Genomic DNA, 27,815 nt, shown 5'->3' with positions numbered 1-27,815 from the left:
CTGAATCGTGTCAACCAGTGCCTGTACACGGTGAAGAATGTATTGCCTTATAGTGTATACACATGGTATTTGCAAGTACAGCTGAACAAGCTTCCCTAGTCACACTATCTGGCAGGGTTTATATCGTTCTTTCTCGTAAAAGTTCAGGTGTGCACACACTGGTCTAGTAGGCATGGATTATTGTGTCTCGTGATTGTAATAGTAACCTCTTTTGCTTACAAGCTCCTGATTTGTTACCTGCCACTTATTTTCCTTTTACACTTACTATAGCGTGTCGGTTAGCTAAATCTGTCTTTCACATGGCAAGTAGCCCTGACCATACGATTTTCGTATCAAAATAAGGCTAGTGTATAATAGCCCTGCAATATCGCGAAGACTATTCGCCACAACGATGGTAAAAGGGCTTTAGTTCGTGGGTAAAGTCACTTGTGACTCCAAATGACTCGTAATTAATATGACTGTACGGTGTTTGACTCAACCCCTGAGTTGCCTATGCGCTGCGCTCGCTCCAGAAGTATTCGCAGTAGTTACTAGATCTGAAGATGGATCATCTTATGGGAAGTCGTATGACAGCGTCATGTGAAGTTAATGCGTGGGGGGGGCTCCTGCTGCAGTACAGTAGTACTTGTTATAGATCGAAAGAGGAATTGCCTTAGGTCTTGCTTAGGTTGCTTACTGGTGTAGCCATATTAGCCAAGTAGTTCTTATGTGTATATATATTCACAAAGCAGATTGTGTATATTGCTGAGTCAGCTGATTTATGCTGTTGCGGCCTGGCGAGTGACTTGTCGCTGCCTGCCAAACAAAGCCATCGGATTTAGTTCGCATAAGAATGGCATATGCGATAACCAGGACAACGATCCCTACAATGTCGGCTCCTTCATATCTGGTACACTGACACAATGGCTACTCAATCTCACATGGCCATCACGTTTGATGCAAACAAGTGTTGCGCTCTTTAAACCCCTCATAAGATTAAACTTGGATCTTACGCTCTAAACTTTTGGGCGTCCCTCATGAAAATTACACTCTGTACTATCTCTTATTGGCACTACGTGGATTGGCCTGTTCCTGACCGGTTCCTGACCAAATACAACTTAACTTTGAAGCATCATATTACCCGTCCAGACTGAAGCCCAAAAGAAAAACATGGCTCATTCATCTCCTTTCACGGAGGTCCCAATGTCCCAACAAACAGACTCTCCTTATGTTCGGACCCAGCAATATACACGAGGTGCTGGTAGACTCCTCCAACAACCAGCCGTCCCAATGCAAGCCGAATGGTGTCTCCCCAAACTAGACCCCGTTACCTCTGCTACTCATATCTTCCCTGAAGGAGAATTCGTCCCACGGGGGTTCTTTGGAAATATCGGCCCAGAGTGGTTCGTTCCCGAAACAGAACAAAAGGAATGGAAGTACTACATGCGCAGAGAGGCCCAAAAGATTTTACCATTTCTCTACCTGGGTCAATATGCCTCCGTGAAAGACAGGCACTGGCTCAAGCGCCAAGGTTTCACTTTACTTTTGGCTATTCGAAATGAACGGTTTCCACACATCTGTGGCAAGAATGCAGCTGCCGAGCTGGGAATTGAAGCTGCGACTTTTGCCGTCCCGCAGATTCAGGATTTTGTATCCATAGGACCTCATGTGATTCGAACCATCAATGAGCATATCTCATCTTCGCATACCCCAGTATCCAACGAATGGCCTTACAAGAAAGTTTTTGTATTTTGCGAGACTGGAAATGGTTATTCAGGCTTAGCACTGGTAGCGTACCTGATGGTAATGCTAGACTTGAAGCTGCACCACGCCTTAGCTGCGGTTCATATGCAGCGACTATCAGTTGAAGCCGATGAACCATCGAGACAAATGCTAGCTTCACTCGAATCGATCGTTATTGCCAAAAGGAACGTTGAGGAGGCCAGACGAGCAGCCACGGAAGGCACAAGCTTGATGGTTCCTCCCCAGACTGTATGCAAAAAGAGGAGTTTTATACATCGAGATGAGGACGAAGCTATGGAAGACATCCTGGATATGGGCGCAGATGAAGATGCAGCCTCTGATAGAAAGCCTGTGGCTCCATTCCAGGACCGTTGACAATGAATCGACTGGAACGGAATATTTGTTTTACTTATGATGATTTGGTTTGGAATGGTATTGGTCATCATAGAATTCGTGAGGATGACGTTGATTAAACACCACTTCCTTTTTAACAATCTGCTCTTGCACCTTCTCTTTTTATTTCTTTGTACATTACAAGTTCAATCATCCTTCAGGGTACTGATCTTCAATCACCTGAAGTGACTTACAAACTACTAAACAATCAGCATTCTCTATTCTATTTAATTTTACAAAGCACACTTGATAAGTTTCAACCCCGTTGTCTCCAGTCTAAGCCTAGCCCTTCCATTATTTAAGATATTTATCCTTTGTTGTCCGGTTTTCTCCAAGTTCTCACCGACTCAAGTGTGACCATGATTTTTGCTATTATTCACTGTCCCTGAGGGGAGGGGCCCTTGACCCATTCACTGTCTATCGTTTCCAGCATTTCATGTACATTTCTCAGTCTGTTCGCGTCAAATCTAACCTACAATTACTTATTTATGAGACTGGAAAACAACCACCATGCGACTCCGCGATAGTATCCGACCTCCTGAGCGCTATGAATCAGAGCATTTTTACACGTCGCTAGGTCAAAAGTCACTTCGCCAGCACAGAAATGAAAACCGTCCTCCTTACATCGATTTCAACCCCTACCTGCCTCCCGCTGTCTTTCCCACTCTGGACTTCCCCCGCCCAGCGGTACCAGAGGCTGACCAAGGTGCGCAGAGGAAATGGGGAGAAGAGGCCAACAATGCAATCACTTCACAGCATGGTCGCGAGCAACCTGCCAGTCATGGCGAGCCCAGGGATAACAGAGATACAAGAGTCGATTTCGAGGATATCCCTATCCATCAGGTTGAGAACTACGTTTCAAGCAACGGAGACTTGAACCCGTTCTACGTCCAAAATATGGCTACGATGGCTGCTGCAGACTCATCATCTGCGAGTAACGATTTGCACAATGAAACTGACGACAGCATCGATGCTTATGATGAGGTGAGCAGACTATACACTCGATGTACTCCACCATGTAATGATCGGCAATGTGGAATATGGCTTTTCTACTAACAAAGTACTAGTCTACGCATGGGACGTCTGACCCTAAGTGGAGCGATTTGTGTCCTGGAATACAAGTGGAAATTTTCGATAATCTTCTTCAGTGCTACACTTGGAAGGACGCATGTCATAAGTTAAATTTGTCTAGAGAAGATCAGGAGGAAGTCGAAGAGCATATATCCGCCCGTGATAAGCAAATGGAACGGGAAGCATCTCAGATGAAGAATATGCGGAGGAAGCAATTGAGAGCGCTCTTGAAGATTGATAACAGCGCAAGACATCTCCAGGATTCACACCAGTTTGTTTTTCGCAAAATCTCTCGAGGGATCATTGGTCATCTGCGACCGAGTACTAGGCCAGACTATCTCATGTGCCATACCAAAGACGTCATGGATGCTAAGAAGTATTTGGGCCAACAAGGGTTAGACTCTAGGTACGCTGGGGACTGGGGTAACAGTATCAGCCCTACTCACCCCTCTGAAAACGACCAAGACCAGGATATGAGCAATCTAAAGAACCAGGTGAACTGCGCGCAATACATGGAACTAGCCACAGATACGACTGATGATTACATGATGGACTTTGCTTTCGATAATAAAGCTCCGACTTCGATCCTGGATAAGCAGTCATTTATCAATACAATCGGGGCGGCAGCTATTGTTAGCGCGAGGGATATGGCACTATGCAGAGGCAACTTAAATGCAGCCCCAAGATGGCTGAATCTTCTTTACCAGCATTCTATACGGAACTACCAACCAGCCTTCCAGGAGAATAAACTTGTTTGTCTCAAAATTGGTACCGAGCGTGCCGCCCAGATTCACGATACTCAAACGATAGCTTGTATTCAGCCAGCGAAATTGGTAAAACGTTTCCCTCCCATTGATGCTATTTACTATGACCCCCCTTCCTGGACCCCTGGAACTACTCAAAATAATCGAGCCGGGGCTAATTCAACAATGCCTCCAAGACCTAGGCCAACTTTGAGCAGCGAACCACAGCCTCTAGAGAGAACAATGGGTGGGAACTGGTCATATAGCTCTTTCGAACCTCATCCAGCTACCTCTTCTAAGAGATTCCAACAAAAATTGGAAGAGGCACGACTGGAGACACAAAGGGCGAGAAGACGAGGAACGCAGCAACTTGCAGGTGGTAGAGGCTATGAACCATATTTTACCCCGAGGCAAAGCCCTGAAGGTATAAGTCGGTCACCCTCAACCACCACTGGGGGATGTATGTCACCTAATAGCTCGAACGAGCTTTACGGTGTATCGATGCCAAGTCATAGTGAGGGATCTTCAAGAACAGTCACTTCTATTGGGGCTTCTCTTGATGATTCTACGGAACGGAGGACTGCTCCAGGAACTATGTGTTCGCCAAGCATCGCTTCCAATTCATATCACAGCGAAAATCTTTGGGCTCAGCCTAGTGTCGCACATACGATGGGAATTGATGCAGAACAAGAAAGGCTGAGATATGAAGATGAATACTGTCCAACTGATGATGAAGTAGTTCTTCTACCTGCTGGGAATGCCCATTGATACGTCGCGATTACGGCCACATCCACATGCTAGCCTTCCAAGCAACGCTGATATTCACGCGGCAAATTTCGCTAATACCTAGTATGAACAGTCAAATAAAAGATCCTTGTTTCTACTTATCCTTTGATTTGCTAAATATCTTTATTAAAGAATTTTACACAGAATGTGTTGCATACTCCAAGTTGGTAACCCAGCGATATCATTCGAACGGATCGAGAACATGAGACGATGAGTGATGGGGCTGGTAATACGATGAACTTCATGTTTTCGGCTGACTCTCTTCATTTCTTTTCTGTTTATTTCTGTTAAATAAAACCGCAGACCAAAAAAAAAAAAGAGAAGAAAAAGAAGAAGAAGAAAAAGATTTCGCCACAGACAGCTAAAGGAACCTAGAACGATCCATCATACTAGGAAGTAGTAATGCTGTAAGCATCTTCTGCATGTTCTAGAAGCCCACTAAAATCAATCAAAAGTTGGCCCGTGCGCTGACGCGAAATCTGCGCGTCCGAACAGCAACGATTAGATTACAGGCGCGGGCAAGATGGCAAAATGCGCCAGTTAGCAACGCTGTCCACAATTTCATAAGCGCAAGATCTTGGTCGCGTGTCTTTCAGTTTTCTTCATTTTATATATACTAAATCCAGCTGATACTCTTTTTTTGGCCCTTTTCTGATTCGGTGCCTGGTTTATTGGATTCGTGCTTGCGCGAGAAGGGCAAAATCGACCACGAGAACAACCGAGTCCATACACCGTACGTACATGCTATGAAAAGTGTTTGGAATTTGACTGTTGGAAGATTCTGGGATCAGAAACAGGGAAACGCAGACATGTCAAACTCCGATACACTTGTTGAGTCGGGGGGCATGCGGCAAGACTCAACACAGCTGTCTTCGCCGGCGACGAACGCCGGTGAGATGGTTCCCGAAAAGATGGATGTGGAGGAGGAAAACATGGAGGAGATGGATGCCCAGGCTAAGGCGCTGATGCATTTGTTGAGTACTAGTGAAGTATGGGTTTCTTCCATCCTTGCGCATTTGGTGTGAAAGAGCATGTTGCTGATCGTGTCTTTGTGCGTCGGACAGGTTTTTGTGGCGATCATGGCGGATAAGATGAAAAAGCAGCAGGAGGAGGCGAAACTCGAAGCGGCTAAACAGCGAGAGCAGAAGAGTGCGGAGGCGATGCCAAAGAAGAAGCCCACCGCTGAGCCGGTTGGGAAACGGGCGACGCGTACGAGTGCGAGGCAGAGTGCGACGAAAGAACCTGTTGCTGAGGAAGTGAAGACGGAGGAACAGGGTGCTGCGAAGTCGAAACGCGGTCGGGGCCGGAAAGCTGCTGCTCCTGCTCCTGCGAAGTCGAATACCATCTCTAGTTACTTTAAGAAGACGGATGTGCAGGTTCCCGAGGATAATCCCACTGTCCAGGAGGCGCTGGAACATGCTGCGGATGAGTATGAGGCCAATCCTTCTGTTTTGGGCGGACAGGATCTGGTCGCTACCCAGCAGCCGGAATTGATCACTGGGGGTCAGATGAAGAAGTATCAGCTGGAGGGACTGGAGTGGTTGAAGTCGCTTTGGATGAATGGTCTGTGTGGCATTTTGGCAGACGAGATGGGTCTTGGGAAGACTGTGCAGGCGATTTCCTTGCTTGCCTTCTTCAAGGAGAAGAAGATTTCCGGGCCGTTTTTGATTGCGGCGCCACTTAGTACCGTGAGCAATTGGGTGGATGAGTTCGCTCGATGGACGCCTAGCATTAAGACGGTCTTGTACCATGGAAGTAAGGATGAGCGGGCGGAGATTCGGCGCAAAATGATGAACATGAGGAATCAGCGGGACATGGACTTCCCGGTGGTTTGTACTTCCTATGAGATATGTATGAATGATCGGAAGTTCCTTGGACAATACCAGTGGCGATATATCATTGTGGTATGTGCTGTGACTTCTTCGTCCCCGGGTTGCAAAAGTGCCGTTGCTAATGAATGTGCAGGACGAAGGTCACCGCTTGAAGAATATGAACTGTCGACTGATTAAGGAACTTCTCACCTATAACTCCGCAAACAGACTCCTTATCACTGGCACACCGCTGCAGAATAACATAACCGAGCTCTGGTCGCTGTTGCATTTCCTGCTGCCCGAAATCTTTAACGACCTTGACAGCTTCCAAAGCTGGTTTGACTTCTCGTCAATGTTGGACAGTAGCGACAAGACGAATATCATCGAGCGTCGAAAGCGTACTCTAGTGTCCACGATGCACTCTATCCTGAAGCCGTTTTTGTTAAGACGTGTCAAGACTGATGTCGAGATGTCGCTTCCTAAAAAACGAGAATACATTCTCTACGCACCTCTGACAGCCGAGCAAAAAGATCTCTACCGTGAGATTCTGAACGGCACAGGCCGTCAATACCTCGAAATCAGGGCAAGAGAAAGATTGATGGCCAAGAACGAGCGTCTAACACGTTCCGGGAGTGTGAAACGTAGGGCTGAGAGCAGCGGTGACACAACACCGAACAAGAGCCTAAAGTCCAGTCGTTCTTCTACTCCAGCCAGCATGACCAGTTCCACACGTAGGCGAAAGGGGCCTCAAAGCTACAAGGAGATAAGCGACCGCGAATTTAACTCCAAGCTGCGCAAGCTCGAGCAAGGGATAGAAGACGACCTGGACATCGAAGGCCCAAGCGAGACTGAACAGGAGGAGATCGAAAGAGCCAAGACTTTCAAACTTGCCAGTATGTCCCACCCTGCCATGATACGTACACATTGTGATCTTGACGCTAACGTTATCAACAGAGCAAGAAGTAGCCCAAAAGAAAATGCAGAACCCCGTCATGCAAGCGCGACTAGCCTGTAATTCTCCGCATAACTTCTACTGGCCGTGGAATGGGGAGCCGGTCGACGAATCCCTAATAACAGCGTCGGGGAAGATGCTGCTGTTGGACCGGCTCGTCACACGTCTTCTAGCCAATGGGCACAAGATCCTCATCTTTTCTCAATTCAAATCACAGCTGGACATCCTCCAGGACTGGGCTACTCAACTCCGCTCCTGGAATTGCTGTCGCATCGACGGCGCAATCAGCCAGACAGACCGGCGAGACCAAATCAAAGCCTTCAATACAGACCCCGACTACAAGATCTTCCTCTTGAGTACACGGGCAGGCGGACAGGGTATCAACCTCATGGCAGCTGACACTGTCATCCTCTTCGATTCCGACTGGAATCCACAGCAGGACCTCCAGGCCCAGGATCGTGCCCACCGCATCGGTCAGACACGACCAGTAATCGTTTACCGTCTAGCAACAAAGGGCACCGTTGAGCAAACGTTGCTCGAGAAAGCCGATTCGAAACGTCGTCTAGAAAGACTCGTCATCCAAAAAGGCAAGTTCAAGAGTCTTCTAGATCCCACGTCCCAGGATGACGTCGAGGATCTGAGAAAGGCTCTTGGAGAAGATGAGTTCGAGCGTTTCGAGGCCGGTACGGATCCTACTCGTCTGCTGTCGGATAAGGATCTTGATATCTTGACGGATCGCAGCGAGGAGGCTTATACTCGTGCTGAGAAGGGCCTGGACCACAGTGGGCGGGCTTTCTTAGCTGTCGAGACGAAGAAGGATGGGCTTATGGCGCAGATTACTGGCAAGGGTTAATCTATAATAATACTAGTAATTGTAATAATAGACATCTCTCTTTCGCTTTTCATGCTTGCGATGGAGATTGATATTTGATGGATTGATACAAATAATATAGCAAATTGCACTTATCTATATATATATAAAAGGTTCATTCTAAGTAAATACTACCAACTTGATAGTAACCGGGCAGTCCGAACGATTCCAATATTATTATATACAACACCTCTTATTAACCTCCAACGAAGAATAAATACCGCCGTGTCATCACAGATAAATATAACAGAAAGGCCCCCCAGTACCACCAGTAGTATCCAACAGCTCCCTAATAGTCTTCGGAGGAGCTAAAGCAGCACTCATATCTACAACATCATCCAAAGTAGCATTCGGCGGCGACTCAACAATACCAGGAAGCACAGTCGGACCATTCACAACATAAGTGCGCTTCACAGGGTCCAAATTCTGCCAGGTCCAGAATGCCCGGTCAATCGCCGCATGGTGAAGAAAGAAAGCCGGGTCACCCGGGGAAGCAAAAAAGTCCTACAGCGTTACAGACATGTCAGCATAAAAGACTCAACCCGGTCTAAACCTGAGAGAGAGAGAGAGAGAGTATCATTCAACGTACACCACCAGGATCACCACCGATGGTATAGTGTCCACCGCTATGCAAACCGAGGAACCCCCGCGGAAAGTCGCCCTGCATTGTGGTCTCGTAGTCCCAGATATCTGTTTCGTTGACGATCAAGTCCACGACTTGCTTGGTTGTGGTCCATTGAGCGGCCTGCTTGGATATGTCTCTACGGAGACACCGGGGGTTGTAGTTCAGGCCGGTACCGTTTTGGGCGACGAGGCCTGGGATCTTGAGACTTGGGAGGAGGGGCCCGAGGTTCACGGTGAAGCTTTTTCGGGAGAAGGAAGAAATAAGTGCGTTAGCTGTGGAGTTGTAGGAAAGTTTTTCTTTTTTTAAATTTGTTTGGGGTTGGTGGAAGCAAATAGCTTACTTCTTGAATGGACCGGATTTGACGCAGCCGCCTCCGTTTGAAGGCTGAAGGAAGATTCCGGGCGCAGCTTCGGTGGCATTGTGAGGGACGAATGCGCCGTCTCCTGACATGCTGTATTCGGAGCCGTCGAAAATGGGCGAGTTGACTGGGTCGTCGGCATACTTGTTCCAGGCCCAGTAGGGCTGAGCGCCGGTGTAGCCGCACTCGTCTCGGAGGGCTTGCTCGTAGGCCCAGGTGAAATAGCGGTGCCAGGTTAAGAAGTTACCCTAATGGGGGGCTCAGTGGGGATATTCGATCAGGGGTCTGCAGTGCGCGAGCTGGAGTCCTACCGTTGAATGGATGAACATCGTCTGGTTGATATGCACAGCTACGAAATCATCGTAGCGGGTGCGAGCCCCAGGAGCGAAGGAGGGGTCGGACTTTGAAGGCTTCGAGGATAGACAGAGAACAGCGTCAATGTACTCCCGGCGTTCCTTCTTGGATAGAGCTCCCCTGTGACGGTACGGTTCAGTTATATATTGTCATTTGCGCATTGAAGACGTCCAAGGTGCATACCATTCTCTGCGGGCTGACGCGGTGTAAGGAGTACATGTGCTGCTGGCTTCTGGATTTGTATAGTGATACCGGATTTGGTTCCCCAGGGCTTTTCCAGCGAGAACATCCCATTGATCCATGGAGGTGGGAGATGCTGTTGCTGGCGATAGGGCAGCAAGAGCTGCGACGATTGGAATCCAACTGCGCATGTTTATGTTCGCCTCTTCTGAGGATGGGCACCGCAATCAAAAGAAAGTAAATGAAGGAGGGATCTGAGACTGGAAGGAACCGGTCAAGAGCTTTTTTTTATTACATCCTGACTAGCTCTGTGTGAACTCTGGACGGAGTAGATAGCTTGACTCTAGATTGCCGGTGAGGACAGCCGGATATGCGACCGCCAATTAAGGCCCCAGAAAATCATACGACTAGGGCTAGGAGGGTATAGCATTTAGACATTTACTATTTGTCGCTTGGAGGCCGAGCGTGGACAGTGAAAGCACTGACAGAGACATGGCTTTAGTGGGACGCGATTGTCGGAATGCGGAAATTAGTAGAAATAGGACTAATTAATAAAAAGAACCGGGGCCAGACTGCTCATGGAGATACTATTTAAGTACACAATATCTTATACCGAGAAGCAGGTCATATCTTTGACCGTGTCCTGGCAACGGTAGAGAACTACTACGGTATCTAGAAGAGACTCCACAGTATATGTGACATCTTATTGTCTCTACATGGTAGATCTCAAAAAGAAGAAAAGAGGGGAAAACAAAGAAGCCTTCGGGGACAGATTCGAAAACATTGAAGTTCCAATAGCGGCAGAGACCCAGTTGACAGCTGGCTAGTGCGAACAGGGATCTCTAGAGCTTCATTTCGAATGTATTTAGCCGTCCGTGTCTGCGGCTAGTGTGGGTTGGATGTCTCAAAGGATCCTCCGATGCCAAGGCACTTTCCTCGTTTCAAAGACTCGCTAGTAAGTTAGTTAGTTCAATCGGTTTAGTCAAGGCAGTCAAAGGTAAAAGCGAAGTTCCTGTGCCGCTTGGCACGACAGTGCGTGTTCGTGTTTGGATCGTACTTGAGGCTTTTGGCTGTAAGTGGAAACGATGTTCTGAAACTGTGCTTGAGCTTCGGTGCTATGCTATACTATTAAATTTTCAAGGCACACGCTTTTGTGCTATATTTCCCGAATACTCTAAGCAAGCCACGGTAAAGCAGTTTATATTGGGGCTTACAGGACTTCGTATAGCCCGCATTAGCGGGGGCTGAATGTGGATTAAGCCACTAGAACTTGGTTAAAAACTTAAGGCCCCAACGGTTCAACGGACTAATTGCTCCGTTCCTATACTTCGTACTTTATAGTAAGATATATTAAGACTTGCCTTATTACCCGCTCAATACTACCCTATCGGCTCACCTTCGGAGCACTTCCCTTCAGGCGCTAGTCAATGAACCGATTGCTCACTACCACTACGGAGTATTAACTGCTCAATCCCGACACCGTGCGCGTTTCTACCCGAAACTTTACCCCCACCACGAGGAAGTAGAACACTGACCATTTATGTTATGGAAAGAGGAGGAGAGTAATTAAAGCAGAAAAGGATGAGACAGGAATGAATCCAAGAATTGAGTCACAAGAGTTTTAATCTCTGTTAACACCGTGTTGTAATAGAATGGCGAGAGTCTCAGAGCCTATAGTGGAAGGGTTAGGGCTTGCTTTCATAAACCGCTCCGCCGGGATGGTACACGCAATTCCATTGTTCGATTCGCTTTCTACTCGTGGACTATATAGAATCCCTGCTCCTTATCCTTGCTAGCTTCAGTTTCATATTTAATAGATAGCGGCGCAGATAACTTGCATCTGTTAGGCACCGGCTAGATTCCTCCAGTGGTTGGACATGCCCGTTTGCGGCAATGGACGACAAGGCATAATAGCTTTCATTAAGTTCTTACAAGCCGATGAAATACCGATCCTTAGGAATAATTCAACCGGGTTCATCCATATGATCAAAATAAACTTACACCCCTTGTATCTCCGAATGTGTCCTGCATTTGTTGGAAGACGCTAGTGCTTCCTTCGAGAAGTAGCCCTATACAGGCTTAACTTGGAATACAGAGACTCAGCTCTTTACGAGTAACTCAGTTTACGGCGGTCATGGAGATTCCTCTCTGTCTCCATCGAGATCATGATCGATATCATGCATTCTAGCAGGGATCTACTACCGAGACAAGCAGCATCGGTAGATCACCCCAGCGACAGTCGAGCTCCACACATCCTCGCCATTATCGGATCCCTGACAGGTCTATCGGGCTTACTGGTCGCATTACGCTGCTATGTACGCCTCTTTGTCCTCCGCAAGTTTCTCCCAGATGATGGAGTAATCGTTGTATCCTTGGTAAGAAATACAACCCACGAGATACTCTCAACTAACTTCTATACAACAACCTTCTCTGACTAAAAAGGGATCCAGTTATGCGCCTTCGGGGTCCTAGCTTGCTTCGTTGGCGAGTCACACCATGGAGTCGGCCTCTATTCCGATGACATCAAGTCGGGAGATTTCCAGATCCTCAGCGAGTACATGTTCTACCACGCCATTGTCATCGTGCTTGGTATAAGTCTGGTCAAGGTTTCGTTGGCGCTCTTCTTGCTCCGGTTCGCTTCGCCCAACAAGAGCCTGAAACGGTTCATTATCGGAGCACTTGGTGAGTTGGGTATCTGTAGGCATACTCGATACATTACTGACAATGAACAAGTGTTTCTTATTATCTTTACCATTGCGTGTATCTTGACGTTGATCTTCCAGTGTCTTCCGGTTCGAGCGGCATGGGATTTCTCGCTAAGACAAAATGCCAGGTGTTACTCGATGAAGACTTATCTGTCAATTGGAGAATTCAATAGTGGTATGTCCTACCCTATCACACATACACTGTGAATGGGGAGGAGCTCATAATACTTGACTTTAGCAATCAACATCGCGACGGACTTTGTATTCGCGACACTACCCGCATTCATGTTCTACAAGGTTCAAGTAAACAAACGGACCAGGGTCTCGTTGATGGGTATCCTCAGTCTTGGTTATTTGTGTGTGGTTCTCTTCTTCATGAACCTTAACCTATCTATCTATACCTTCCAGCTAACCAAAGAGACTCACAGCGCCTGCGCAGCCGGAATTGTGAAGACCGTTCTCCAGAGCCAAATCTTCGATGAGCCAGATCCATATCGGTACGCTTTTACCATATCTCCCTGGAAGCGGGAGTAGTTGGAAGACAGCTAATTTTCTGATTCCGACTTTCCAAAATTCAGTGAATGCCAATACCTCATTTGGAATTGGTACGTTTTCCCCTATCCAACCCGCATTTTTCACCCAACGGGTCCTTCATTATCCACCAAAAGCTGACTACTCATAGCATCGAGCTAAATGTCGGTATCATTGCCGCGTCGTTCCCGACTATCAAGCCCCTCGTGAAATCTGTCATCGGGACAACGCTGAGTTTCACCAGTGGTGTACGCAGCGGGAAACGCAACGGACAAGGATATCATGGGAGGTCGAGTTATATTATGCATTCGCTCCAGCAGAACCGGACCGTGAATGAAGACCAGAAGTATAGTGTTCAGATCGGGACCCTTGATGAATCTGATAGGGGGAGTGAAGAGAATTTGACTCAGCGACCTCGTCGTGGGTCTCTATCGAGGATAATACAGACTACGGAGGTAATTGTACATAGTGAGGAAAGTGCTGATCTTGGGGTTATGAGGATTGGACCGGCGAGGACTGTTGATGATCGTGTATGACCTTTGCTCCTTCGTCTATTATGCTGGCTGTCGTTGGTGGAAAAAAGTATGCTGTTTATTAGCATCAGGACGGGTTATATAATGTACAGTTAATGGGCTTGCTGGTATGTAATGTGACAGGGACTGGTCGACCCTCGAATTAATCAAATCATCAAAAAGCAAAGAACACATCATTAAGCGCCCGAGCTCCTCAGCAAAATGGCTGTACATCAAAGAAAAGGATCACGAAAGACCTCTCACGAGTAAATCAAGCAATACCAGGGAATTGGAAGAACTCAAAAATATATTTCAGGAGGGGAAGCAGAGCAGGATCGAACAAGATTTCTAGCGTGACACCTTCTCTTCTTCGATCTGTCTTCGTAGACCGGCCAGTACCTCATTCCGGTTCGCAAGGTGGCTTCTGAGACCATCTACCTGCTCTCCGACGGCTTTCACATCCTCCCTGAGCCGCTCTAGGTTTTGGCCTTCCTTGGACCTTCCAGTACCTTCCCTCAGTTCACGAAGCTCACGTTCCTTGTACTCTAGAAGCTGAAGCGCTTCTTTTTTGATCAAACCCCAGCTGGTCCTGCCATCATTCTTGGGTTGATCTCCACGCCCTTCGGAGGCTTGTTGTGCGGAGTTCAATTTGGTCTCCAACTCCGCCAGCTCGCGCCTTAGACGAACCTTCTCCCATTCCTCATCCTGAATTGTGTCGCTGAAGTTTGTTCCCTTGGGCGTATAGGACGATTTTCCTCCGGCACCCAACCGACTCAAGTACGTATCTCCAAACTTAGACTTCCGACCAGTTGGTGTCTCCGTGTCTCCGTCTGCGCCCCATTTCTGTGCCGGACGAGCATTATCGACCTGATAATCGATCTTATTGTTCTCAAACGAGGCGCGGAGGGAAGCAGGGACGGTGCGGGGAATGCGGAAGCCCTCGTGTCGGTAGTTCAGGATATGCAGGAATGCAAGAGTGGCGTCCTTATTAATTGTGTGGGATGCGGAGGGGTTGACCAAATTCCACGCAGAGCGGGCATCAGTGTCGGGGACATCAAGCGAATCGTAGAGTGGTTGTAATGATTCAACTGTACGGGAACATCTACGATCAGTTCGGAGCGCGAGTGGTTAAGGGATACGGCCCCGCTTCAACGGGGAGCGCTGACGTACATGCGATTTCACCACGTTGGTTTCTGTTGGCATTGTATATCTCTTCGTATTTGGACTTATCGGCAGGCTTCATGTACCATTCAAATCCATCTTTCAGTCCAGGAGTATCATCTTCATCTTCTATCCGTTCGAACTGTTCCGGTTGAGTGCTCAATGCCCGGGTTGCATGGACTAAATGAGACTTGGATTCAGGGACGAGCCAATCGGGTAAAACTGCTGGGACAGTTTGTAATTCCTAGTTTAAACTGAACTTTAGCAGTGGCACTTTAAACACCATGGATTGTGACAAAAGTGCCGAGCAATCCCAAGGAGGAAGGTATCTGGCAGGTAGAGGCGCACGGGAAAGCATGGAGTGATAGGGGAGGTAACATACACCGTTGACCAGGTCGAACACTAATCGCATTGCGACACAAAACTCCTCAAAATCCAGTTCCCCATCGCCATCCACGTCGGCTAAATCCCAGACCTTTTCCAGTTGTTCATCGCGAAGCCGACTGTTCCTGAGCACTGAGGCGGCCTGAGAGTTGTTCAGACGGGGCTGACCATTTGCTAATGAAGAGAAGATCTCCCAGTATCTTTCTATTTCCCATTGCTCGATTTTTTTATTTGACATGATGTGAGCGACTCGGTAGACCCGTAGGGACAATGTTGTTATTAAAACCGAGTAATGAGAAGCGACTATAAAGGATGTTTGGCTGGAGATGCTCACGGGTTATGGAGTAGTTAGCCGTTTCGGGCATCCCGCGGCGGGCTCCCATGGGGCGCTCGAGTCTCGGATCATGTTAAATCCGGTAGGTGATATGCAGGGTACCAGGAACCGTTCAATTGCTCCATACTTCATACTAGGTACCTACAACTGTAATTCCATGGGATCCACTATGTTCATGGAAAGTTATACTTACTCCGTATACCATTAGTAAAGTCTTGGTATATATCTTACAATTAACGTGAAATGCTCTCCCAAGTCTATGTACCATACCCATAGCCACCATCACCGATAATAGCAGCCATAACTTGACTGTCCAATTTTAACACACGGACAGATGCACAATTAGTTACTCTATGTCTGAGTTGTTCAGGACTCTTTATCTTTTGGCTGGTTTTTCTTTTCATCCTCGCCCGAAGATGAGTTATCCACTCTCAACTTCTCCTCGACCTGGACAATAGCTCGTTCAGCTTCCAAAGCAAGCTCCGGTGCTTCAAGGATTGAAGCTAATTTCTTAGCATCGTCCATCCGAAGCAGCAATTTGTCGTCACTTTTCTCCACGTCCTCTACCATACGTGAGATTGACTGTTCAGTGTTAGACATTTCTAGCGCCCGTGAAACCCGCTTCGCGTATAGTCGCTCCAGTGCTGGGTGCGATATAGGATTCAGAAGGTCCTTCTCGACCAAGAATTCCAGATGTTTGGATCCATTTAATGCTGCTGCCAGTCAGCAACACCGCTGCAAGTAGGAGGGTGAGAGAAGCGCACCTCGCCAATGGGACCATCCTCGATACACAAGATAGAAGAAAGGGATGTTAGGTATCCTGTCATTCCATCATTAGCTCAACTTGTCATGCATCAAACTCCCTTTATGAAAGTTGTCTTGGGAAGAGCTTAGCTTTCATACAATGGAATGAGTCCAATGGGAGCTGTGAAAGGACTCGCGATGAAGCTCCACCACATCCTCTTACGATGTAAGTCCTGCCTATCAGTAGCAATCTTGTGCAAGATAGACTTGAGCTTTTCGGTTTTGACCGCATTTCCCGGGAAAAGCACATCTATCTTCTTCGACCCATACGATTCATCAAGTCGTCGCTGAGCATTAAGTGAAGGAAGACTCTTGAGCCCCCATTCTTCATAAGGAATGCGCTGTTGGACCTTATTTCCCCACAAAACCAAGTGTTTTTGCCAACCTTTCTCAGCTTCCTCCCATTTAGCCCATGTTTCGGCAGCTTTGTTTGTGATTCGATCGAGTATGGAAAGCTCCTTTGCATGATCCCGACGGAGCGGTCGAGCATATATCAGAGCCCGTCTCGTTGAGATCGGAATCACGAAGAGTCGCATGGCAGCGTTTCGTCTTTGGCTTTTCTCCCTTTCGTTTTTCCTTTGTGTCGTTTCGGGTAATTCAACTGAGGTGGAACACAGGGAATTGTTGAAAACGGCGAGGGAGTACGCGACTAGTGATCAACTGAAGAAAACAACCGATTCAAGGGAGCTTGTAAAAATAACATTCCTTCTTCTCAGGTGAGCTAAAGATTAGTCTTCTCTTCTTATTTTAGGGTTTTTGTTCTCTTTTGCCACTTGATAGGTATGAACTGGCAGAAGGTGTGGCTGATGGTTGTTTGGTCGCGGGCGGTATTGAGAGACGTCATTCCGCACCCAGCGAAAGGATTAGCGCCGTAATTATCAACGGAGGATTTCCCAAGAGGGATAAATTACTTCTCTGGGTTTAGCAGTACTAAGGAACTATTACCACCAGAATTGTTTCTCTTCCCCATTCTTCCCCAGCCCCCCAAGGCTGTAATTGCCGTGGTTGTACACTTTCTTGCGCTCCTATTCTAATCTAATGACCTGCTCTCTCAAAGGGTCATAAGGTTGCCCGGTTTCCAGAGAAACGCCGTGTTCTCGGGCCTGAGGGGGCTGTGAGGCGATGCAGACGAGACCCATTGTCTTCCCATAACTTCCGACAGCCGAAGCAACCTCACCTGGAACGACCCATTGCACTAGGAAGGCGATGGCACAGGATGCGCGCATTTTGCGCGCACTTCCTCCAGGTCCAGGCTCGGTATTAGATTCTCAACTAAGCGAGAAAACCGCCAATACAGAATGGATGTCTGGAGGCATCAACCACGCTCATAACGGGCAAAGTAATCATGACCATTTCCCCGAACTTCCTCGCCATGGCGCGCTGGAATTGTCGCCTAATGCCTTACAGACTCTAGAGGAAGCGTCAACGGAGGATGGTCAGGATAATGTCATGTTAGAAAAGAGATTGCGAACTCTTCCGGGTGCGTAACATACTCGAGAAACTTCAGCCACCTCTAGCGAAAGCTTTACTGATAACAATTTATGTAATAGCTTGGATCCGATCTGTCGATTACAAGGAACCTGAGGGCGAATCTTCTGCCGCCTCACGACTTCTACCTTCGCATCCGGATGATGCCGTTGTCGCTCAACATAACCATTCGCCCTATACGACTGCAAGAGTAGATTTTGCAAGTCGAGGAACGAGCTTGGAGGAAGGGCGCGCGACATCGCCTCGCGAATCGCGTTGGAAGAATTTCTCTAAATCAATCGCCTACCCGAGGGACCCAGGTGTTGAGGAAAAGCTTGTGACCCAAGAATGGCTGAATGAAAATCATGGTGACTACTCGCAACCATGGCGCGGAAGACTTAAAGAATGGAGTGGGGAGGATACAGAAGATCCGCTGAGAATGAAACGGCGGAGAGAGATTTGGTTCAAACGCTTCCATCATACCTTATTGAAGAGTCCTATAGTACCCTTGGTTTTTCGCCTAACGGTGTGGGTCTTTTCGCTCACTGCCCTTGCGCTTGGAGCCTCTATTCAGCACATGTCGCATGAGTATGTGCATCCGCAGGGCCCCTCTGCGCTAATGGCGATTATTGTCGATGCCGTGGCCCTGGTTTACCTGGTGTATATTACTTGGGATGAATATACTTCCAAACCGCTGGGTCTTCGCTCCCCATCGGCCAAAGCACGGCTTGTCCTTCTCGACATTTTCTTCATTGTATTTGACTCTGCCAACCTAAGTTTGGCCTTTGAGTCACTGTCCACAGTTAGTGGCGCATGCACCGTCGGTGAGGTTAACCAACAGGTCGCTCCTAAGAACGATGCAATCTGCGACCGACAAATCGCACTAGCCAGTGTTCTATTAATTGCTCTTTTGGCTTGGCTTACAACATTCGCCATTAGTGTTTTAAGGTATAGCCATCTTTCCCTGTCTTTCTCCACAATGTGCAGGACTAATTGCTTCAAAACAGACTCGTAGATCGCGCTGCACAGTGATGCTCCTTTTTTGCTTCTAACATCTCACCTTATCCCTTTCTTTCTTCCAATTTTTCTTTTCTTTCTTGGCTTCTTTTTGGTTACCAGGTTTGGGGAAGTGTTGGGCCCTGGATAGCAAATGGCCATGCACATGTGATGATTATGTATGTATATATTAGTAGAATGATGGAATATAAGCTCAAATGACACTCGAAGAAGAGAATATTGCCGAAAATATGATGTTAGATATGAAGAACGGGACCATCGGCTCCGTACAAGGGATCGCGATGGAACCAGTCGAGCTTTTCGATAGCCTTCATCTTTCTCTCCTCACCCGGCTGTCCATAGCACATGTCCCAGTGTTTATTTCGAGGATAGGCACCCACCATGCTGAAACTCTCCGTGCCGAGATCATCTAACAGGCGGTGGCCTACCCCAGCGGGAACAATGATGAGATCGCCTTTCTCAACCGTTGGCTCAAAACGACTGGGGTTTGCTTCACCGCCAAAGCAGAGACGAGCACGCCCGGAGACCACTCCCAAAACCTCATGCGTTGTGCTGTGGAAGTGCGTTTGCTGATACATAGTATAAATCCACTGTGGTTCGACCTCGCCAATTTCCTCCAAGCGCGCCTGAAGCTGATTTGGGGACGCATCAAAAGCGTGGTGATATATCATAAGCGGCTTAGATTGGATGGATGTGTTGGGAATGTCTTCCCATCGCGGGATTTGACGAGTGGTAACCTCGATGTCGGACGGGGATCTGAACGACATGGTTTCCTTTGCGGTCAAATATGTTTGTTTGCTGCATTCATACTGCATTCAAGCGGGTGGTGAGGTTCTGGAAGTTCTTTGTACTATTCAGTCCAAGTAAGGGTTTTAAGGGTGTCCAAATATGGAAAGTTGCCATGACGTCATCTGGGGTAATGCTTGCGGTTTTTGATCCGAAAGTTTCAGTAGATCCGAATCGTTTGTGTTGTTCATACTCCTTGAATCCCCCCTTCTCTTCTACTACCCCAGATAGGGCATTGCTAGGGTTTACCAATGTGTGCCTGTCGCGACCGCACATTCAAGGGGGAGTTATTGCGCTGTATCAAGGGGAAGAGAAAGAAAAATCAAAGGAAAGAGACATTCATGAGCACTGTAGTTGACTGCATCATGCTTTTTAAGGGCATCTTGAGACCTACATTGATCGGGTAACAAAGAAGAGCTCCAAAGGGAACTCAGCAAATGCAAAACAAAATAATATCTACTCCATATACTATTGGGAACATACCCAGCGCCATTAGGTAGCAGTCCTGAAAGAATTGAAGGTGCTGGTTGCCTAACCATCCTTATAACCCCATAAAATCTAGATTGAATCAGATCGTTGTGCAGGTCAGCTTGTGTTGACCGCCTACCGTAAAGGTCCATAAAGCGATCCATATCCCCCCCCCCCACGGATGTCTGATCTCGACTCTCACTACCGCCCAACGCCACGCCGACTCTTGTGTCTCTCTGTATTTTTCGTACTTTGAGGCGTATTTGTGGTTTGTTCTTACTACGCTCCAGCTTGGACTTCTGTTCTGAGCCCCTATTTTTGTGACCCCCCAGTCGGTTCCTTCCGTTTTTTTTTTTTGCTATCTCATAGCGCGCGGCTATCCTCCTGCCTTGACGGTAGTGTTTGGGCTGAACGCCGCCAGTGCTGTCATTGCCCGCTTCTGGAGGCGAGCTCATTTACCGAAATCCAAAAAGTAGGAAGGTCCTAAACGCTTGGAGTGCCACGACAAGCCCTTAGCACCTTCGAAACTCCATCTCATCTTTCCATCCTCAGCTCGTCACGCGTGTGTCATCTGTCTGAGTGTTCGCCATAGCTTCTGCGAGAACTGACGCCCTCGTTTCGCAGTCATACTCCCTGTTCGCCGAAGTCATCGCCGAAGTCATCGCCGAAAAGCACTATGCCTCCCTCCCTGATTCCCCAGACACCCCACAAGGATGACTTGGATGAAACGTGAGTCGCTCATACTCGAATGACGCATTGGATAACTTCGGGGGCGCCATATAACGGATGGTAGGCTAACTCAAGCAGATGGTCGTTCCTGGAGAAGGGAGTCGATAGTGTGATGTTAAAGCTGGAGGAGGGAGTGGATATGAAGACTGTAAGTCCTTTTGGATCGCTTAGTTTGATCCCTTCCGGTGAATGGGAAAGGTTTCCAGCTACATACTGACAATTCACTTGGACTCCTAGTACATGGCTTTGTACACGTATGCCACCTTTTCCTATCATCTTGGATACGGCTGACATTCTGAGCGAAGCGCGGTTCACAATTTTTGCACATCACAAAAAGCTGTCGGCAATGGCCATGGATTACAAGCACATCGCGGTGGTTCGTCTTCATTAACGCACAAATCCTCAAATATATACCGGGCCCCTGGATCTAACACTATTTCAGCACATCTGCTAGGAGAGGAGCTATACAAGCTGCTTGGAGAGTACCTTTCACGTCACCTCGATGCTGTGCATCACGAATCTAAGGGTCACGCCGAGGAGGCCCTACTAGGGTTCTACATCCGCGAATGGACCCGTTACACGACAGCCGCCAAGTACATCAACCATCTTTTCGGCTACCTCAACCGACATTGGGTCAAGCGGGAGATTGATGAGGGCAAAAAGAATGTTTACGACGTGTATACTCTGCACCTCGTTAAGTGGAAGGATGACTTCTTCATGAAGGTACATGGGAAGGTTATGGACGCAGTTTTGAACCTAGTCGAGAAGCAGCGCAATGGCGAAACGATCGAACAGTCGCAGATCAAAAGTATTGTCGATTCTTTCGTTTCTCTCGGACTGGACGAGAGCGACAGCTCCAAGTCGACGCTTGAAGTATATCGGATGTTCTTTGAGAAGCCCTTCATTGCGGCTACCAAGGTCTATTACGAAAATGAGTCGCGCCAATTCGTGGCAGAAAACAGCGTGGTGGAATACATGAAGAAGGCTGAGGCTCGTTTAGAAGAAGAAAAGGCTCGTGTGGGCTTGTATTTACACCCGGATATCTCGAAACATCTTACCGACACGTGTTTGGATGTCCTCGTCACTGCCCACTCAGAGCTTCTGCGTGATGAATTTCAGGTTCTGCTGGACAATGAACGTCAAGAGGACCTAGCTCGGATGTACCGGCTTTTGTCTCGCATCAAAGAAGGCCTGGATCCCCTGCGAACGAAGTTCGAGACCCATGTTAGGAAAGCAGGCTTGGCAGCGGTTGAGAAGGTTGCAGCGGAAGGCGAAGCGTTTGAACCCAAAATGTATGTGGATGCTTTATTGCAGGTACATACAAGATACCAGAGCCTGGTTAACGAGGCCTTCAATGGCGAATCGGAGTTTGTGCGCTCCTTGGACAATGCTTGCCGCGAGTTTGTCAACCGCAACAAGATCTGCGCATCTAGTTCGACAAAATCACCGGAGCTGTTGGCTAAGTATACCGACTCCCTCCTGAAGAAGGGATCCAAGGCTGCTGAGGAGTCCGAGCTGGAGGAGATGCTAGTCCAGATTATGACGGTCTTCAAATACATTGAAGATAAGGATGTCTTCCAGAAATTCTACTCGAAGATGCTTGCTAAGCGATTGGTGCATGTCAGTTCGGTGTCCGATGATGCGGAGACTAGTATGATCAGCAAGCTCAAGGAGGCCTGTGGTTTCGAGTACACCAACAAGTTACAGCGCATGTTCCAAGATATCCAAATCTCGAAAGATCTCAATGCCAGCTACAAAGACTGGCAAGACAAGGTTCTTGATGACGACGATCGGAGGAAACTGGTAGATGCACACTTTCAGATTCTGGGAACTGGATTTTGGCCTCTTCAAGCTCCGTCGACAGACTTCCTTGCGCCGCCAGAGATCGTCAAGACGGCTGAGCGATTCCAAAACTTCTACTTTGACAAGCACAATGGTCGGAAGCTGACATGGCTTTGGCAGCTATGCAAAGGTGAAATCAAAACTAACTACATCAAAAACACAAAGGTGCCCTATACTTTCCAGGTATCAACCTTCCAGATGGGCATTCTTCTCCTTTTCAATGAGACCGATACCTTAACATACGAGGACATTCAAAAAGCTACCACTCTTGCTCCCGAAATTCTTGAGCCGAACTTGGGTATCTTCCTCAAGGCGAAGGTATTGCTCATCAGCCCCGAGGGGTCCAAGCCGGAACCTGGCACCTCGTTCACGTTGAACTACAACTTTAGACACAAAAAGGTCAAGGTCAACCTCAACATCCAGATCAAGTCGGAACAAAAGGTAGAGTCAGATGATACACACAAGACTATAGAGGAAGACCGTAAGCTGCTGCTTCAGGTATGTTCGAGAACTGCCCAACTCGTTGAATCACTGTATAACATATCCATAGTCTGCTATCGTCCGGATCATGAAATCGCGCAAGAAGATGAAGCACGTCCAACTCGTCCAGGAAGTGATTCAACAAGTTAAATCCCGTTTCCCACCTAAGGTACCCGATATCAAGAAGAATATCGAAGCCCTCATGGAGAAGGATTATATAGAGCGCTTGGACGGTGATGAGATCGCTTATATTGCATGATCCCTAGAAATTTTTCTTCTTTGCCCCTTTTCCAATCGTCTCTATGTTAGCGCCCGTATTCCTCACTGGTTTTTCCTCTTTTCTTTCTTTGTTTAATGGTCTTTTTTTTTATCACTGCGGCATACGGCTTTCATTCATAGGTCAGGGATAGGACTCCTGCTTTCGTAGCACCGATACGACAAATCATAACCCAATATATCAATAAGATTGGATTATTCCATTTTGGCGCTTTTTCCCTGTAATGCTCCTTATGTTCAGTAATTCAAAATTGAATAAATAAAAATATATCTTTCGGTAACAAGAATAAATGTTCGTGCTCTATAATGGTGTTAGTATGCATAAGATATCTTGACTCATCATATCCAACCGCTTATGCATTCAGAAGATGCAGGATAGTTTAGTTGACATTTGGAAAGGAAATCGTATCAAGGAACATCGTATATCCATTTTCGGAAATTAAAAAGGAAAATATGATATATGTTGAAGAGTAACAAAAGGTAGCAATAATACAAGCTCTGTCCTTTCCCGGGTATCAAAGCTTCGAACCATAAGTGATGATGCTGAGTAAATGACATGCAAGAAGTTTGTTTTTGTATGTATTATGCATGGGGGAAATATAATTAGGTCGAGTTTATATAAAGGATCAAAATGAAAGAAAAAAATAAGATTCATGCGATCATGTTCCTGTCGTTTGTTGATGGATTATTAACTGTGTGGAGCCTGTTCTGCTGTGCTGTGTGCTTCGGTTTGATTCCTGCACTCAGTAGATGCTGGCTCTTCTGCTATGGTATCCTTTTCATCGATGGTGATCTGAGGCTTAACGGAAGGCTTGGGCTGCTCAGCCAGTGCCTCGGTAGTGGTGGTAGTATTCGTGTGGTTTTCGGTTGTGCCGCCGCTGACCTGAGCTTCTGCCAAGGCCTCCACCTCTTTAGATGGCTCCTCGGCTGGTTGCGACAAGTCGTCATGAACAGGGACCTCGTTTGATAGCTGTGAGCGTGGATTGGCAGTATCAAATTCACTACCGTCACCATCATCCTTCCGGTTAGGTGAGCCATACTCGCCGCTATCCCGCCTCAGGAAAATATTGCTCCATCTCTTCCTTCTGCTTCCACTGCGCGACAAAGTAATGGAGTCTTCGCTGCGGCTTGCCTGCATTGACCGTCTACCCCTTTCTGGCGGGTCGCTCTGCTCTGCGGTACCCGCCAATGTCGGGGTCGATGGTGAGGTAACTGAAGATGGAGAGGATGGGGTTTTATTTTTGTCCTGCCATTCCCTTCGCTTTTCGCTAGCCCAGGTACTCCATGAGTTCAAATACGCCCCTGCCCTTTGGCCAGCGGCACTCACGGATGCCTGTGCTTGAGCAATGTCCACGGAAGGAGCTTTACGGCCACCGAACCAAGAGGAACCACTAGTTGAATGTACAGATGCTGTATCAGACGGTGAAAATGGGGGGGAAGTGCCCTTGTCAATTGAGGACCTTTGTGACTGAGGAGCTTTCTCTTCGTTTCTTTTCCGCTGTGCTTCCCGCATCGTTTCGATATCAGCCCAGAAGTTGTTGAATGCGGTGGTTACTTTCCTTTGGCCAGTGCTGATATGCCTATTGAGTGCCTCGCGGCTTTCCCGTACCCGTTCATCCAGATGAAGATCCGCGACTTGTTGCGATAACCGACGCTGAACATCGTCCATGGTGAGGCCTCCGGCACAAGGGTGACGAGGCTCAACGATGGAGTACAACAGTGCATCAGAGGTCAAGCGTTTGAAAAGCGCATAATTAGAAGTGTTTTGCCACTGTGCCAGAAATTCGGCGTTGAATTCCAGCGCAGGGTCGCCTTCTATGTTGAACGCTTCCAATTGCTCCCTGCTCCTCCGGCCTGGGTCACCCGCATTGAAGGAATTAAGCTCCATATGATATTTCATGCACGAAAGCAATGCGAGCAGGTACTCTTCAAACTGTAACCTGATGAATTCCTCGGAGCCAATATACCCATGGGTCTTAGGTTGTTCCGGATGCGCCTCGTCCCACGTATCGTTGATAATCTGGGTAAGAAGATCGATCCAGCGTCTGTCTGCAACAGATAGTGCCAGTGCATTTCGTAGAGAGGGGGACGTGATATTGATGGTGTCCTCGTCAAGCTGCAAATCTCATTGTATAAGTAACCGAGTCGTCCAATTAGATCAAAAGTTCCCTCACGTTGATTAAGATGTCACTATAACGATCTTTCTGTTGTAAAAGTATCGAATTTGTAGAGCCCACTACATATGACTTCGTGCCGTCATCCGCTAGCAGATCCAGCTGCTGCAGAGGTGTGTAAGGTCCGAACATGCTCCCCTGCGGAAGTTAGAACGTAGCTCGGTCTTTGATCCGTGACGCACGAACCTTGCCAAAGATTTGTAGCGGTAATCCCATATACGCCAGCACTTAAGAGTCAGTATGAGATGTAATCGAAGGTAAGGATATTACAATCATACAAGAACTTCTGTCGCTTGTCTTCAGTGTAGTAGGCTTCTCAACAGTCTTCGTATAGCTCTCGAATTTTGGGTCTGCACAGTCTTGGAGGTAGTTTATGAGGCCAGGTATCAACGAAACGAGGGAGAATTGTATCATGCATAGACGCTCGCATCTTGAGCCAAAGAAAAGCATCTGGGCTCAATCAGTATCTTGTACGATGAGTTAATAGGGCTACCAACCTTGGGCTGCAGGAGTAAAGCTTTGAACAAGACCAGAGTTTGATACTTAAACTCATGGATCATTTCCCGCAGAGACAGTCCTGCAGGCTGGTCAGCAACAAAGATCGACTGTGCTAGGTACCCGGACTCACCAAGGTTTTGGTCCTTGGAAGTCTCATCCTTATTCAAATTGATGACTAGGCTCTCTCGAAATTTCTGAAACATATCAGCACTACTGGAGACCAATGAACAATGCCAAGGCACAAAAAGAGGCCAAAAAAGAAAAGGAAAAGGAAAAAGGGCACACCTTCAGAATATCGATATCGGAGAAGTCCCTGTTCTCGTCCACATACACATTAGTTATAGATTCCCCCACACCAGCGTAGCGAACATCTTGTCAAGTTATGGTAGGCTAACAAGCCACCAGCTAGCATATATAGTGGTCCCAACATACCGCTGCGCAAACCAAGCAGATGTTACAATGGACAGTTTTTCTCTCAGCTGCCCCAGGCTCCGAGGGCTATCTGTGATGACAACAACTGCCTTCTGTACTGTGGATCTCGTCACATCAGACGGTCGGTATAGGAGCAAGTTCGAATCGATTTGTCTCGCACAAGATATGCCAAAAAGGGAAGTTGCAGGTTCCGTGGCGGTCTCCTTTCGGCGGAGTGTAAAATAAGAAAACTCCTCGGTCGACCTGGAGGGCCAGAGTTCGCGTCAATAAATGAATGCGTCCTTTAGCAGACGTTGTAACTTGTATGGAGCGTATGAGGGGTAATGATTATCGCCGTACATATGCGCCCCGTCTGATAACGCCATGAATGGCAACAAACTCCAGTCATTCTCCGCCGCGGGATCGGTTCCATCTTCTCCAAAGCACAGTTCGATTTCGGGGCCCCTGTAGAAGACAGAAAATGATATATATTAGCCAGCAGGCCCAGAAAATGTGGCGCAAGCATAAAAGATAATCCCGGGCTGTGCTATGCAGCAAGTCCCGAGCACAACTCATACAACTGCAACCAAAGAGTGGAATGAACATGTTCTAGTACTGCGAATTCTGCAGTCTCTGCCTATCTCGTTCGCTTTCTTGTTCCCGTATCCATACTGCTGACTTCTTATTCTCATCCAGTTACTCACCTTGCATGATGGAAGTCTATGACCATAACAATAGGCGCCTGGCGACTTGGAACACTAGCCATGGCGTAAAACGGCAGCGGTGCAACATACAAATGACCGAAACAAGGAAAGATTCGAAGCCAATTTCTCTCTGAGAGAAAGGGCTACCCTCCCGGGAAATAGTTCTAGGGAGACACAGGTAGCCTCAAGGCGGATACAATCAAGAATAATCAAAGGACAGGACCTCAAGCTGGAGACTGGTGGAAATTGGAACCAGGGGGGCTAATGAATTGGTTCATTGGGTCCCGCGGCGGGCGGTGACAGTCGGCGGTTGATTAAATTTGCCAACTGGAGTACGGAGTACGGAGTTGTAGTAACCTATGGACATTGGAATTCCACACCCCCCTCCCCACCCCGTGTTTTTAAGTACGACTAGTCCCCATACTTCAATTTGCGGGAAAGATAATCAAATCATAAGGCTGATATTCGGGATTTCTGCCAGCGGAGCACCGCTTAGAACATCCAGCAACCAAATAATTAAGCGCGACGAATGATCAAGAAGATTGTTCTAATGGCCCAGTTTCTATTCATGTATTCCTTAAGCACCAACTAGTTCATCATTCATGGTTCACGTGTAACTTATATATAGGGAACAAGAAACCAAAAGAGAAAGGGAAAATCAATGTC

The 27,815-nt window shown here is 47.5% G+C and overlaps 12 protein-coding genes across 12 annotated transcripts; 6 read left to right on the top strand and 6 right to left on the bottom strand.

The window, feature by feature from the left end:
- Positions 1–668: 668 nt before the first annotated feature.
- BDV38DRAFT_64455 (dual specificity protein phosphatase family protein) lies at positions 669–2,361 on the top strand. The gene has a single exon (XM_032063684.1). The coding sequence runs from the start codon at positions 1,150–1,152 to the stop codon at positions 2,095–2,097; it is 948 nt and encodes a 315-aa protein (XP_031919325.1). The 5' UTR covers positions 669–1,149; the 3' UTR covers positions 2,098–2,361.
- A 264-nt stretch (positions 2,362–2,625) lies between these two features.
- On the top strand, positions 2,626–4,939 carry BDV38DRAFT_291986 (uncharacterized protein; the record flags this gene model as incomplete). Its single annotated transcript, XM_032061893.1, has 2 exons — positions 2,626–3,099; positions 3,183–4,939. The coding sequence occupies 2 exons, from the start codon at positions 2,626–2,628 to the stop codon at positions 4,695–4,697; spliced, it is 1,989 nt and encodes a 662-aa protein (XP_031919324.1). The 3' UTR covers positions 4,698–4,939.
- Positions 4,940–5,524: 585 nt separating this feature from the next.
- On the top strand, positions 5,525–8,331 carry BDV38DRAFT_267244 (putative SNF2 family helicase/ATPase PasG; the record flags this gene model as incomplete). Its single annotated transcript, XM_032056553.1, has 4 exons — positions 5,525–5,704; positions 5,780–6,619; positions 6,681–7,419; positions 7,481–8,331. The coding sequence occupies 4 exons, from the start codon at positions 5,525–5,527 to the stop codon at positions 8,329–8,331; spliced, it is 2,610 nt and encodes an 869-aa protein (XP_031919323.1).
- A 249-nt stretch (positions 8,332–8,580) lies between these two features.
- On the bottom strand, positions 8,581–10,184 carry BDV38DRAFT_291984 (tyrosinase family protein; the record flags this gene model as incomplete). Its single annotated transcript, XM_032061892.1, has 5 exons — positions 9,870–10,184; positions 9,644–9,806; positions 9,315–9,580; positions 8,939–9,212; positions 8,581–8,853 (listed from the first exon to the last, which is right to left on the bottom strand). The coding sequence occupies exons 1-5, from the start codon at positions 10,055–10,057 to the stop codon at positions 8,581–8,583; spliced, it is 1,164 nt and encodes a 387-aa protein (XP_031919322.1). The 5' UTR covers positions 10,058–10,184.
- Positions 10,185–12,043: 1,859 nt separating this feature from the next.
- BDV38DRAFT_277283 (uncharacterized protein) lies at positions 12,044–13,638 on the top strand (the record flags this gene model as incomplete). The annotated part of the gene is made up of 6 exons (XM_032058452.1): positions 12,044–12,241; positions 12,317–12,548; positions 12,600–12,746; positions 12,810–13,068; positions 13,150–13,176; positions 13,254–13,638. 6 exons carry the CDS (start codon positions 12,044–12,046, stop codon positions 13,636–13,638), a joined length of 1,248 nt encoding a protein of 415 aa, XP_031919321.1.
- Positions 13,639–13,800: 162 nt separating this feature from the next.
- On the bottom strand, positions 13,801–15,463 carry end3 (cytoskeletal adaptor protein SagA). The gene is made up of 3 exons (XM_032063682.1): positions 15,158–15,463; positions 14,785–15,019; positions 13,801–14,702 (listed from the first exon to the last, which is right to left on the bottom strand). Exons 1-3 carry the CDS (start codon positions 15,395–15,397, stop codon positions 13,963–13,965), a joined length of 1,215 nt encoding a protein of 404 aa, XP_031919320.1. The 5' UTR covers positions 15,398–15,463; the 3' UTR covers positions 13,801–13,962.
- A 17-nt stretch (positions 15,464–15,480) lies between these two features.
- On the bottom strand, positions 15,481–17,168 carry BDV38DRAFT_64321 (mitochondrial K+-H+ exchange-related family protein). Its single transcript, XM_032063681.1, has 3 exons — positions 16,397–17,168; positions 16,258–16,313; positions 15,481–16,206 (listed from the first exon to the last, which is right to left on the bottom strand). The coding sequence occupies exons 1-3, from the start codon at positions 16,831–16,833 to the stop codon at positions 15,860–15,862; spliced, it is 840 nt and encodes a 279-aa protein (XP_031919319.1). The 5' UTR covers positions 16,834–17,168; the 3' UTR covers positions 15,481–15,859.
- Positions 17,169–18,907, top strand: BDV38DRAFT_64308 (phospholipase D regulator). The gene is made up of 3 exons (XM_032063679.1): positions 17,169–17,777; positions 17,848–18,712; positions 18,772–18,907. Exons 1-3 carry the CDS (start codon positions 17,504–17,506, stop codon positions 18,794–18,796), a joined length of 1,164 nt encoding a protein of 387 aa, XP_031919318.1. The 5' UTR covers positions 17,169–17,503; the 3' UTR covers positions 18,797–18,907.
- Positions 18,908–19,017: 110 nt separating this feature from the next.
- On the bottom strand, positions 19,018–19,548 carry BDV38DRAFT_277279 (cupin domain-containing protein; the record flags this gene model as incomplete). Its single annotated transcript, XM_032058451.1, has 1 exon — positions 19,018–19,548. The coding sequence occupies one exon, from the start codon at positions 19,546–19,548 to the stop codon at positions 19,018–19,020; it is 531 nt and encodes a 176-aa protein (XP_031919317.1).
- A 177-nt stretch (positions 19,549–19,725) lies between these two features.
- Positions 19,726–20,684, bottom strand: BDV38DRAFT_64317 (uncharacterized protein). The gene has a single exon (XM_032063680.1). It carries the CDS (start codon positions 20,488–20,490, stop codon positions 19,855–19,857), a length of 636 nt encoding a protein of 211 aa, XP_031919316.1. The 5' UTR covers positions 20,491–20,684; the 3' UTR covers positions 19,726–19,854.
- On the top strand, positions 20,236–23,585 carry culA (cullin culA). Its single transcript, XM_032053110.1, has 7 exons — positions 20,236–20,507; positions 20,660–20,764; positions 20,843–20,912; positions 21,002–21,018; positions 21,070–21,140; positions 21,207–23,104; positions 23,157–23,585. Exons 2-7 carry the CDS (start codon positions 20,712–20,714, stop codon positions 23,343–23,345), a joined length of 2,298 nt encoding a protein of 765 aa, XP_031919315.1. The 5' UTR covers positions 20,236–20,507; positions 20,660–20,711; the 3' UTR covers positions 23,346–23,585.
- Positions 23,586–23,587: 2 nt separating this feature from the next.
- On the bottom strand, positions 23,588–27,527 carry BDV38DRAFT_64277 (putative Avl9 protein). Its single transcript, XM_032063678.1, has 10 exons — positions 27,150–27,527; positions 26,806–26,910; positions 26,467–26,709; positions 26,320–26,347; positions 26,165–26,228; positions 26,034–26,113; positions 25,815–25,986; positions 25,723–25,763; positions 25,537–25,674; positions 23,588–25,478 (listed from the first exon to the last, which is right to left on the bottom strand). The coding sequence occupies exons 1-10, from the start codon at positions 27,209–27,211 to the stop codon at positions 24,051–24,053; spliced, it is 2,361 nt and encodes a 786-aa protein (XP_031919314.1). The 5' UTR covers positions 27,212–27,527; the 3' UTR covers positions 23,588–24,050.
- Positions 27,528–27,815: the final 288 nt, after the last annotated feature.

Source organism: Aspergillus pseudotamarii, assembly GCF_009193445.1.
Source record: "Aspergillus pseudotamarii strain CBS 117625 unplaced genomic scaffold BDV38scaffold_2, whole genome shotgun sequence".
In the NCBI taxonomy this organism is placed as follows: Eukaryota; Fungi; Ascomycota; class Eurotiomycetes; order Eurotiales; family Aspergillaceae; genus Aspergillus; species Aspergillus pseudotamarii.
Note: the sequence above shows the minus strand (reverse complement) of the source record. Positions and strands in the feature narration are given on the sequence as shown.

Coding starts and splice junctions, on each gene's coding strand:
- BDV38DRAFT_64455 (XM_032063684.1), top strand. CDS start 1,150: ATGGCTCATTCATCTCCTTTCACGGAGGTCCCAATGTCCCAACAAACA.
- end3 (XM_032063682.1), bottom strand. CDS start 15,397: ATGTCAAATAAAAAAATCGAGCAATGGGAAATAGAAAGATACTGGGAG. Junction 15,020..15,157: donor TGTTCGACCTGGTCAACGGT/GTATGTTACCTC, acceptor AGTTTAAACTAG/GAATTACAAACTGTCCCAGC. Junction 14,703..14,784: donor CCAACGTGGTGAAATCGCAT/GTACGTCAGCGC, acceptor GTTCCCGTACAG/TTGAATCATTACAACCACTC.
- BDV38DRAFT_64321 (XM_032063681.1), bottom strand. CDS start 16,833: ATGCGACTCTTCGTGATTCCGATCTCAACGAGACGGGCTCTGATATAT. Junction 16,314..16,396: donor CCCATTGGACTCATTCCATT/GTATGAAAGCTA, acceptor ATGGAATGACAG/GATACCTAACATCCCTTTCT. Junction 16,207..16,257: donor AGGATGGTCCCATTGGCGAG/GTGCGCTTCTCT, acceptor GACTGGCAGCAG/CATTAAATGGATCCAAACAT.
- BDV38DRAFT_64308 (XM_032063679.1), top strand. CDS start 17,504: ATGGCACAGGATGCGCGCATTTTGCGCGCACTTCCTCCAGGTCCAGGC. Junction 17,778..17,847: donor GAGATTGCGAACTCTTCCGG/GTGCGTAACATA, acceptor TTTATGTAATAG/CTTGGATCCGATCTGTCGAT. Junction 18,713..18,771: donor TTCGCCATTAGTGTTTTAAG/GTATAGCCATCT, acceptor GCTTCAAAACAG/ACTCGTAGATCGCGCTGCAC.
- BDV38DRAFT_64317 (XM_032063680.1), bottom strand. CDS start 20,490: ATGAGCTCGCCTCCAGAAGCGGGCAATGACAGCACTGGCGGCGTTCAG.
- culA (XM_032053110.1), top strand. CDS start 20,712: ATGCCTCCCTCCCTGATTCCCCAGACACCCCACAAGGATGACTTGGAT. Junction 20,765..20,842: donor AAGGATGACTTGGATGAAAC/GTGAGTCGCTCA, acceptor TAACTCAAGCAG/ATGGTCGTTCCTGGAGAAGG. Junction 23,105..23,156: donor ACCGTAAGCTGCTGCTTCAG/GTATGTTCGAGA, acceptor ACATATCCATAG/TCTGCTATCGTCCGGATCAT.
- BDV38DRAFT_64277 (XM_032063678.1), bottom strand. CDS start 27,211: ATGGCTAGTGTTCCAAGTCGCCAGGCGCCTATTGTTATGGTCATAGAC. Junction 26,911..27,149: donor ATAGACTTCCATCATGCAAG/GTGAGTAACTGG, acceptor TGTCTTCTACAG/GGGCCCCGAAATCGAACTGT. Junction 26,348..26,466: donor TCTGCTTGGTTTGCGCAGCG/GTATGTTGGGAC, acceptor GGACGAGAACAG/GGACTTCTCCGATATCGATA.